The following is an 11,104-nucleotide window of genomic DNA, read 5'->3' on the forward strand; positions in this document are numbered from 1 at the left end:
AATCAAACATCGGAAAACATGGCATATGTATATTCATTAATTAAATTGTAAGGAAATGAATGTTAGACTAGAGATTTGCTCTGATACCAAATGTAAGAAATATATCGTCAATTTAATAAATCAAAAGTGAAAGTCCAAGAACATACCTCCAACTATAGCAATCAATTTCCAAATACTGTGAGAGACATTTGGGATCAGTTCTAGTTTATCTAAGCCCTTATTCCATGTATCGATAAAAAATTACAGACTTTCTTATAGATAAATAACCTTGTTTTCTTATGTGTGTAATTTTTTGTTAATGTAAAGTTTTTACGTTCTTTACATCTTCTTATCCATTAAAGAAGAAGAGTTTATATAACCATAAAATAACCGATTGAAAGTTACAAATACCTTATGTGGTAGGTTAAAATAATAATAGGCCACACTTACAATTATTGTTCAAGTTAAATCTTAATGCAGTTATTCAACAACATCACATTTCTTCTTTAAAACATTGTTCGGTATAAGGGTTTTTCATGATTTTTTATTTTTACCAGGAAAATAGATGGCAAAAGATCAAACAAAAGAAAATCCGAAAAAAATAATTTTCCAGAATTTAAAAAACAAAGGCATCCAAAAATAATTATAAAATCTACACATTCTGGAAAATTACAAATTACAAATCACATACCGACATGTAGATCCATCAACTAGAATACGACATCATCCAAACATGTTTACAAATCATGTACTCTCCAGAGTGCAAAATTCCAAAATATACCATAAATATAACTAAAAAAACGTCTAATTCTAACAACTTTGATGGAAAGGACGTCAGACGAAAAATAATCATCCGTTGGATGAATCTAGTGGCTGAAATTAGAGACAACTTCCGATTTAGAAAACAATAAAAGGTAAAAGCTGACCGTCCGTCAATAAGAAATTTCTCTTTCCTTGTCCTATTCTAAAAATCTTAAAATACATTTGTTTCAATATTTTCAAAATATAATTCTATTTTATAAAACTCAAAATATTAATAATTATCTTTATTATAAAATAACTTAATTCAACTTTACTTTTTCTAAAATACTATCTTAAAAAGCATAGAGTAATAAACCGAGACAAATTTTCTCTGTGCTTGTTACCATCAATCTCTTTCGGCCATTTATCTTTCTCGTTTCTCCCAAACACTAAAATTTCTTCTCCACGATTTACAGTTCTCTGTGTTCTTCCTCAAACACTCAAGTTATTTTCAAAGAAGCCTGTCATTATAATGAGTGATGTATTGGGTTCACAACCTTTGTAAGGGACAATCTGCAAGTCAGAACTGGGTTAGGAGCTAATCAAGCAGAGACGGTGTTATCTCCCTCTTCCATTGGAAAAATTACAGTAACATGTTACATTAACCAATTCTAATTAAAAATTGGAAGCTTATCGTTCATCTGTAATTAAAGACTACTTGGCATTAATTTGAATCACAATGTTTATTTTTAGTGCTTAGCGACATATATTCGAGAAGAATAATGATATGCTAACATGTAAAATTTTTAGATATAAAGAAATGTTATTTCAAAAAGTCTTCAACCAATCCACCTCTCTGCATTTCTTTTATTTTCTGCCGTTAATTCTCCATTGCAAGTACATTTCCACATAGTCCAACCCACAAAGCTCCTTCACTATTGGCATGGTGGCAGGGACCTCCAAATTGAACGTTGAATCAAATCCCTTGGACTTGTTCCAGGATTGAAGTTGTTGTCGCGCTTCTCTAATGGCTGCTCTTGTAGCACAATGAACTGAAACAGCTAGAAGTAATGGTGGCTCACCAGACGCTGCAAACGACAAACAATCTATGAAAAACTCTCTGGTTATGCCTTAAGCTAGCAATGAAAAGCTGATTATGTTCAAGAAAGGGACAGAGCAATTTAGAAGACATCTAGACATTGATTTTGTAGTAGCATTTGGAACAAGCATTAGCATTCTTCAGCAACCACATTTAAATATCAGATATTTACATTATGTATTTCAAGTTTCAATATGGATACCAGTTTATTACAATTTCCCACTAAGGTATCATTAAATAACATTTCCCCCCCTCAAGTATCTAAAATTACTATTTAGCCCCCACTATTAGTACTCCATTAAGGTTCACTGGTTAATTTAACAGTGTCAGATGTGCGAGTCAAATCATCAAAACTCAAAAAGAACAGTGACTACAAGGGGTAAATTATTATTTTAGATACCTGAGGGCAGTGATCACCTAAATGGGAAATTGCAATTAACTCTTTAAGATATTTGAAGGGGGCATACCTTTTGAAGAGAGCACACGGTTCCGGTGATGTCCACTGTTCAATATTTCTACATTAAATTTTTTGGGTATGGTGTCCACAGTAGGGATCTTGTAAGTCCATGAACCTTCTGAAACCACTAAGCCATCCGAATTTGTTGGGTATTCCTCAAACATGAAAAACCCAATTCCTTGAACAAAAGCTCCTTCAATCTGCAAAAGCCAACTGTTAATTCTCCATAGCATAGGTCCATGAAAATCATATTAGCCACAAAACCATGGTCAATAAGAATGAAACTGAATTTGTATGACAAACGCTCCCAGAGTAAGTGAAATCTGAGCATGCAAGGATGTCAAGGCTTGATTATGTAATGGAAACTAAGCAAATTAAAAATCTTCCTTTTCCCCTTCTAATTAGTAATTATAGGCCATGATTATGGTGAGGCTGACCTGTCCTAAATCCACAGCGGGATTGAGGCTTTGTCCACAGTCATAAACAATATCAGATCGCAAAATTGTTGTTTCTCCAGTCAGAAGGTTCACCTCCACCTGCAACACCATAGCTACATAAAGGTATTTGCAAAGCTAACCCTGATTTCATTAGCCAATGCATTACATTAGATTTAGTTATATCATGATCACAGGGTAGCTCAATATTTATCTTCAACAAGAGCACCAATGCAAAGAATTACAGGGAAGAGAAACTTGCCTCACTTACTGCGGCTCCATAGTTCAGGTATAACATGGAAGAAAGATCAGGTACAAATAGAGTATTTGCAGATAAGTTCACAGCTTGCATATATGCCTGCATTTTGATAGATTAAAACAATGATATGGAAAAGGACTTTCTATGTTTAACTGAAAAGGAAATCAAAGTTCAGATTTAACATCCTTTGTCGTAGGTAATTAGTTTACATAGACCTTTTTCGTTCATGGCACAAACCTAGATTACACTATCATAGAATAAAAGACAAGAAGATGAAGATGAAGATGAAGATGAAGAGAAGGCACTATTATAGAATTCCTTTGCACAATAGCTGCCAAAATAGTTACAGAGACTAAAACCAATGAAAACACTGATTGATGTCAATAGAATGAGATGTATCATTTTCCAGTCAATCAGCACATTTTAATATTCATTTTCTTAGAAATATAAAATTTAAGGTGTCAGGTGTCTTTGTTTGGAGATCATCAAAGGTATTTTATTGTTTATCTATGTGATATGATTCAATTCAATCCCGTATATCAAACCATACCTTACATTGAAAATCCAAAAAGTGAAAACCTTTTCATTTACAAAATCAATTAAATATAATTAAAAAAGTAAATGTTTAAGAGGCAATACAACTCAAAATCAATGTGAAGATAGATAAATACAAATATGCATCAAGTTTAAGAGATTCATAAGAAACTGAAAGAATCAGAAACTTGATGTAATGCTCGCATGATAAATCAAAGTCATCTTGTCTAAATAATAAATGCTATAAATGGGATGAAAATTGTTGACAAAATCTTTAAATTTTAGGGTTTGTAGAGATTGGAGTCAAACGTTAGTGGGCTATTTTACATTTTTTTTAATTCAAGCAAGGTGTAAAACTTTTTTTCCAAGAGCAGCCAGACTATAGTTCCACTCTGGATGAAAGTCCCATACAAATACAAACTACAGAAGACTATTTGACATGCTTCAAAACTCTCTATTAATTGAACATATAAGAGAGCACACGCCTGGGCACATATTGCCAGCGGGTCCATGACCCTGCTTTCTTGTCATAGAGCTACATTATATCTATAAGCACTGGCTCAAAAACGTTATCATTTTTAGAAGGAAAAGAAATGAATTTTGAAGGAATTTCATAAACTTCTAATAAGTTGCAGTTCATAAATCACAGCAGCACCAACTTCACTGATCCTTACATTAAAGTCTTCCAGTCCCTAAGGCATAAAAGGAAAACAAGAAGTCAGCTAGAGTGCTTTACAAGAGTGGAGGTCTACCTGCTGAATCAGTGTCTCCCAATTTATTGAACCCATTTGCTCGAGCAATCTTTCTCTGATAGGCGTCAGTCTCTCAACCAAGATATTGCAACAGAGTCTAATTGCTTCACAGCTTGACTCAGATGTAGTGCTCCCAGCAGTGAAACCCCCTTGAATTAAACTCAAGGTATCAGTTTGTACAACCCGTACTTTCTCCAATAAATCCACTGTTCCACCACACAGAATAGAGCTGAGAGCAAATGCAGCCATCTGTTTAGCCTTCGTCCACAGTCCCTGGCCAAGCTCAATCCCTCCAACTTCCACAACAACAGATGCATCACTTAAAATGCTTACTTTCCCAGGAGTTGGCCTAACAGTCACTTCATGCACGATAGGCACACGAGAAATACCCTTTTTTCTCCATAAATTAGACCTATTAAACTCTTTTATCATTTCAGTTCTTTGTTTGAAGCTTGAAGACAAGGACAACTTATCCCAAATTGAAGGTAAAGTATACTCCATCAACTCACCCGCACATCCCTCATAAAACAAATTGAGGCTATTGTATGTGTGCAGATTAATATTTCTGACAGAATCCACTTCCATGGAAAGAGTAGATGCTACATGTTCAATTACAGCTTCAGCAATAAATGACGCCTGTACCTCACCAGGGGCTCGCATTGCTGATCTGTTTGGGAGGTTTGTTCTACACACCTTTATATCAAAATGTAAAGCGCCCCAGTCATATTTTTTAAGTGTACACATCATGTTTCTAGGCATGATTGGACTTATATCTGCAGACAGTCCTGCATCAATTAATATCTTAAGTTGTAAAGCCATAATCTTCCCATTGGATTTGAATCCTACACTATAAGTTATTTTCATGGGATGCCTTCCTCCTGCCATTATCATATCAGTTTTGCGATTGACATATATCCTGACTGGACGGCATAATTTGTATGCAGCGAGTGCACATGCTGTAGCAACCTATAAACAAGATCAGTTTTTAAGACAATAAATCAATAAAACTCCAGTTTTGCTTTAATATTTAGCTTTAAAATGCAAACCCTTTGCTTTTGCGATTCTTTATCTAGAATTCGTAACAATTTACTTCCCATATTCATCAAGTTTAACAACATATTCTGATTGTTCATCTTGCACAAAACTTGTATTATGGGATTATATGCTTTACAAGCATTGTCTAGTTTCCACCAGCAATCACTGGCCAGTGTGTACACCAGGCACATAAGTAAAACCACTTTTGTTTCTGGCACAAATATATATAATCCATGAGGCATATTTCCAAATATACTACTCTATCTAGCTTTGACTGACTTCTATTTCACAACATTCACATTCCAAGTATGCATGCTTGGATTTGGCATTTAAACCTTATCCACATTCACTGCAAAGGACCATATCTTGTAAATTAATGCCTACAATGCAGCTTCTGATTGTTTTTCAATTTAACTTTCTCTGTGCAAGAGCTAAAGTCTCTCTGTTGAGACAGTCACATTTAAGGCCAAAATTAGCAGAATTCAATTTAATTTTTAAAGTTTGATGTTGACAAAGTATGATAGAAAGAAAATTACAGCAAGTCAGAAAATAATTACTCTATATGTGAAAAAATATGATTTTCATGCTCTCTTTTTTTCTCCTAAAAAGATATTGTTTCACACTGGCTAGAACAATACAAAACAGCTAGTTACTTTTTTTTCAATTAAACTAAGACTCAATCAAAAAGTAACGGAAAGTTCTCTTCCTAGTAAGTCAAAAGCCTTATGTATAGGAAGAAAATATTCCTTTAGATGATTTTTACAAATACTTAATTTAAGATGGGAAAATTGAAGTAAGCACAGCCACACCCCCTTAATTAAGATGACACTTGACAAAAATTATTGAAATACAAATTTTACACAATAAGATACTTACAGGCATGGCTTTTATGGCCTTTCCACCAAAACCTCCTCCGACTCTTCTTGTAATTACACGAACATTATGTTCAGGAATACCAAGACATCGAGCAATTGTAGCATGTGCAAACTCAGGGCACTGAATTGAACTGTAAACCACCATGCAGTTGTCTTCATCTGGCACAGCAAGGGCAGTTTGTGTCTCCATATAGAAATAATATTGTGATCCAAGTTTAATCTGCATGAAATAATTTAGGAAAAAGAAAAAAGTTATAACAATCTTGGATGAAAAATTTTATAGATGACTTTGCAAAATTGAAAAGTCAATGAAACAATTTTCAACATTCAATAGAGTACATTTGGTTTCAGTATTTTAACAGAGGAGAAAGCACATGAAGCAAGTATATGAAAATCACCTCTGCAGAGAGAATCTTATGGTCTGCTTCATCCATTCCTTTCAATATATCACCAACTTGTTTGGGAGAGAAAATAGGAGGAACCTCAAAAAAGCTAGATCTCTCCACTGCTTCCTCTACAGACAGTATGGGTGGTTCTAGATTTTCCATGTCATAATCAACCACTGCAAGATTTGCAGCCCTATCTGCATTTTTCTGGGTATCTGCAACCTAAAGAATGTCATTTCATTTATTGCATTAAACACAAAACCCACATGAAGTAACATATACTGCCTTCTACTGACTGCATACTAGTAAAAGTTAAGACTCCATAAAGAGAGTCCGCCATATCAAAAAACAAGTCTGCAGAAGTCATAGGAATACCACAAAAGCAACACGCTGACCGGCATAGCGAGTAAGCTCATCTGCGAATAAAGGCTCAGCACCAAATATGGTCTTAGAACCCACATTCGCCCCACCATCTGGAATTTCTTTGTAAGAAATCAGTGCAGAGACTCCATGTGTTGCTGACTTAGATTTGAATTCTATACCTTTTATCCGTGCCAAAGGTTTCGTGCTACAAACAAATGCTCCATAAAGGCAATTTGCTGGAGAAGGGATGTCATCCACATAAACCGCTTCACCTACAAAGTAGTAGATGTAAAGATCTTTCTAATGGTTGTTGGGAACTTGCAGTAGTAATTCAATAGACATATAAGTTAAAATATAAAAGGTTTTGAAGAATAACATTTAAGGAAATCCATCAAAAACTAAATATGAGCATGGATTAATAAAGAAAACATGAATTCTTACACAACCATCAGTTATCATTTGGTTCTTGCGTAATTAAAGCTGAGAAAAACTCTATTGACAGTAAAGTTTATCATGAACTGCAAAAGGAAAATGTTTGACATCTTCCAATCACTGTTATCTAGTCGTACAGTGATCATAGACCATTAGAAGGTGGAAGTATTGGGATCAATCCTAGCAAATGATTTCTTGGAAACAAGGTCTTACCAAAAATTTTTTTTTTTATGAATTTCAAGTGTTGTCTTGCAATAAACTCACCCACCCACACACACAAAAGAGAGACAAAGATATGATATTATAACCAACAACAATTTGATCTCAAACATAAAAGAAAAGTCCATATTTGAGCATTGTGCTAATTTAGAAAAACTGTTAAGTTGATTTATTCAGTACTTAATGCTTTTTGATGCAACTGCCTTTACTGAAAGCTGATAAGTTATTTCAACCAGGATCCATGATATCAGAAAACAGAAAAAAGCTGCTGATTGAAACATAACATTAAAACAGTTTAATATTCCATATTTTTTTTGTGATGCAGTATCAAGTAAGATATAACCTACCAGAAGCCTGTAGAGCAGCCCCAGATTTTATGATCGGCTCACCAACTGGATAATATTTTCTACTTAACTCCAGCACCTGCTTTGCAGATGATAAGAGTGTTGGGAATTTAGTTTGATCAAACTGGTCATCATTCTGTTTCATTTTCAAAGCTTTCAACAACATCGTATTGCTATATCCATCCACTTGAGCACTAGAAATTTCAGTTTCTACTTCAGCTAAGAAGCCCAAGAACTGAAAAAGAAAACCAACAGCCAAACTTGACCTAAAAGCAGGACTTGAAGTACCATCTTCAGGCACCACAAAGGCTTCCAGTAACTTTATAGCTTCATACAGAACAGAAAAGTTTAGCACTTTTCCAATTAAAAAATCCTCAACCTTCCTTGCTCTTATTGCATGTCTAGTTCCATATGCACCAAAAGCCAACTGACAGCTATTTATTTTTATTCCATCACCCATTTCAGATGGAGAAATTTCAGCCAAGAAAGCCGCATTTAAATGAGGCAATGCATTTCCAAGAGGTCGAAGTGCAGCTCGATAGGTTTCAAACAGTATGATGCTATTGGTTTCAGAAGTTATATTTCTACAAGGATCCCAATATGGGATTTTAAAACTTATAAGTACACTTTTAGCATCCAACGGAGAACTTTCTAAAAATTCCTCAAGCATAAGCTTTTCACATTTATGACCAGTCATTACAGTAATTACTGCATCCACAGAAAGAAGTATCGTAGAAATGTCTGAGGGAAAATTATTTCTCTGTGCCATCACCAGATTTCCCCCTACACTAGCAGAATTCCTTATGGATCTAGTAGCAATCTTTTCCATGTGGTCAGCAATTTTTTTAAACACCATCACACCTTCAGAGTGAAAGTCACCTTCGTCTTGTTCTTTCAGAGCTTCAATAGCTTTAGAGATTGTCACAGTTGCTCCAATTTCAATTCCTGTCTGATCCCTCCTAATAAATGAAAGCTCAGGAATGTGCCTTATGTCAATGTATTTATCAAAATGTTCTACTTCCTTATAATAACCCATACCAGTATTTCCAACAACTAATTTAACTGAGTATTGATTATTGTCTGCATTTTCCAATAAGCTTTGAAGTTCCGGAATACTAACAGGACTGAGCCAGCAACATCTTTCTAAATCCAAAAACGCAGCAGACTTATTTTCCTTCTTCAGAAACTCTGGAAATGTACAAATCTGATCATTACGTTTCCACAGAGGTAACCTACTAATCTTTACTTCTTTACTTTCTTGTTTTCCCCAAAAAGCATTAAATCCCAAATCCTCCATGTCAACATCAGCAGCAAAACTTTTACAGGCATCAACAACGGATCGATACCCAGTACAGCGACAAAGATTCCCAGCAATAGCCTTCTCTGCTTCTGAAACTGTCAACTTGGAAAATCCTGGAGGGGGTTGTGGACGATGCCTTTTTTCAGCATTAACAAGAGCTGAGAACAGTGATACACACATCCCAGGAGTACAAAAGCCGCATTGAGAAGCATGGAAGCCAGCGAACCTCTGGTGAATTGGGTGGAAACCCACTTTGCTATTTCCCAAACCTTCAGTTGTGGTAATCGAACATCCATTTACACTGCAAAGTAGTGTGAGACATGAACTTACTGTGAAATCATCTACTTGGTCAAGCTCAGGATTATATTTAGATAGCAAGACAAGGCATGCACCACAACCACCTGAAATCACAAAAGCGAGAACAGATGATGAAATGTCTTAAATGATGTTCAATGCTTTCTCATGTCTTAGACAGGATTATATTATACAAAAGCTGACACACTCCATCATCAGCCCCTTAAGCCTTTGTTTGATTGCAAAAAATTAAATTAACTAGTGAGAAAGTTCGAAAAATACAAAATTAAAGTACAGTACTTTGGATTGGCTGCTGTGCTTTAGGACCCATAATAATAGTATATGATTCAAAATCCAACAATGAATCAAAATCTCATTTACTTTTATATATGTAATAAGATTAACAAACCAGTCAGCAGTATTGAAGGGGAATTAATTTAATCAAAACTCTTTCAACTCCTTGAAGAACTTTTATAGTCACTAAAAACATACAGGGACAAAAAACAAAAGGAGTCCTAAGAAGTGTTGAAAGCCTATTGTTCAAACAAAATCAAACGCCAAAAATGAAAGAGCATTAAAGAAAACAATCACACCCATCAATACAGGCAACAAAGGGAAATATATAATAACCTAATAACACAAATCAAAATTGAAAGGAAGAAAACTCATGAGCCAATCAAAGAAAAAGCAACTAACAATCTATATCAAGCCTATATCTTTTAAAAGTCCTAAAAACAAATACTAAAAGTGGGAAATCTAGTTAAGAACATGTTGTGCACAAAAGAGAAGAAGAAGATACCTTCACCACAACTGAGCTTGACACTCTTAAAACGAGTGTGAGAACGCAAGAACTCAAGCAAAGTAGTAGAAGGATCTACACTGGAAACATCAAAACGTTCTCCATTAACAGCAAATACCAAACTGTTTCTGCTGCTTCTTGATTCTCGGTGTTCCTCCATTTTGGGTTAGATAACTTCAACTGCTACTGAACTCATTGGTATTGCCAATGTAAGAAAGTGCAAGTACCATAGTGGGAGTATCTTTTTGGCTTCTTTAATAACTATATCTATCTTGTTCTTTTTCAAATGTGGGGTCCTCATTAAGTTACCTCCAACCAGGAACATTGTTTTCACTGTGAAATCTACAATTCCCTCCGCCGCCGATGAATAATAATTTAAGGGCTTCCTCAATATTGCTCTGTTTTCTTAGTTTATTTAGTCTTTAATATGGATTGTTTTTGTTGATAAAACGGAAAAAGTTCAGATGTGGTCAAAAAATAAAGCATGAAGAGTGTAATCTCAAGAGGAGGAGTTGGTCAGGTAGTTAAGTATGCATGCTTTCTTAGTTAACGTTTTAGGTTCAAATTATCTTAGGCCATTTATTACATTTGTAATTTATCTGAATTATTGAGTAATGAAACTAAAAAATTAGTAAAAGTGTACGTTACCTGAAATATTGAGTAATGAAACTAAAAAATTAGTAGAAGTGTACGAAAACTATACAAACACCCCAATTATCCAAAATAAAGTGGTGTATGGAGTCCAGTACTTGGGATAGTCCGAATTTGTCAATACTTAATTAGAGGGATAAATTGGTAAAGC

The 11,104-nt window shown here is 34.8% G+C and overlaps 1 protein-coding gene across 2 annotated transcripts; it reads right to left on the bottom strand.

The window, feature by feature from the left end:
- Window positions 1–1,339: 1,339 nt before the first annotated feature.
- Window positions 1,340–10,706, bottom strand: LOC116130641 (abscisic-aldehyde oxidase-like). 2 transcript variants are annotated; one of them, XM_031416378.1, is made up of 11 exons: window positions 10,536–10,706; window positions 10,303–10,502; window positions 7,913–9,610; window positions 6,927–7,186; window positions 6,564–6,773; window positions 6,167–6,385; window positions 4,256–5,221; window positions 2,973–3,068; window positions 2,714–2,812; window positions 2,287–2,476; window positions 1,340–1,808 (listed from the first exon to the last, which is right to left on the bottom strand). In XM_031416378.1, the coding sequence occupies exons 2-11, from the start codon at window positions 10,460–10,462 to the stop codon at window positions 1,588–1,590; spliced, it is 4,119 nt and encodes a 1,372-aa protein (XP_031272238.1). In that variant the 5' UTR covers window positions 10,463–10,502; window positions 10,536–10,706; the 3' UTR covers window positions 1,340–1,587. The 2 variants fall into 2 exon arrangements, with proteins under 2 accessions (XP_031272238.1, XP_031272240.1); XM_031416380.1 differs by lacking the exon at window positions 10,536–10,706 and having other exon boundaries at window positions 7,913–9,510; window positions 10,303–10,399.
- Between the last annotated feature and the right edge of the window lie 398 nt (window positions 10,707–11,104).

This window comes from Pistacia vera, unplaced genomic scaffold (genome assembly GCF_008641045.1).
Source record: "Pistacia vera cultivar Batoury unplaced genomic scaffold, PisVer_v2 Contig1060, whole genome shotgun sequence".
NCBI lineage: Eukaryota > Viridiplantae > Streptophyta > Magnoliopsida > Sapindales > Anacardiaceae > Pistacia > Pistacia vera.

Bases quoted from the DNA above. Each gene is read 5' to 3' on its own strand.
- LOC116130641 (XM_031416378.1), bottom strand. From the start codon at position 10,462: ATGGAGGAACACCGAGAATCAAGAAGCAGCAGAAACAGTTTGGTATTT. The intron at 3,069-4,255 runs GTAGACCTCCAC...ATCAAAATGCAG, and splicing joins GGGAGACACTGATTCAGCAG to GCATATATGCAAGCTGTGAA. The intron at 1,809-2,286 runs GTATGCCCCCTT...TGTCGTTTGCAG, and splicing joins CCGTGTGCTCTCTTCAAAAG to CGTCTGGTGAGCCACCATTA.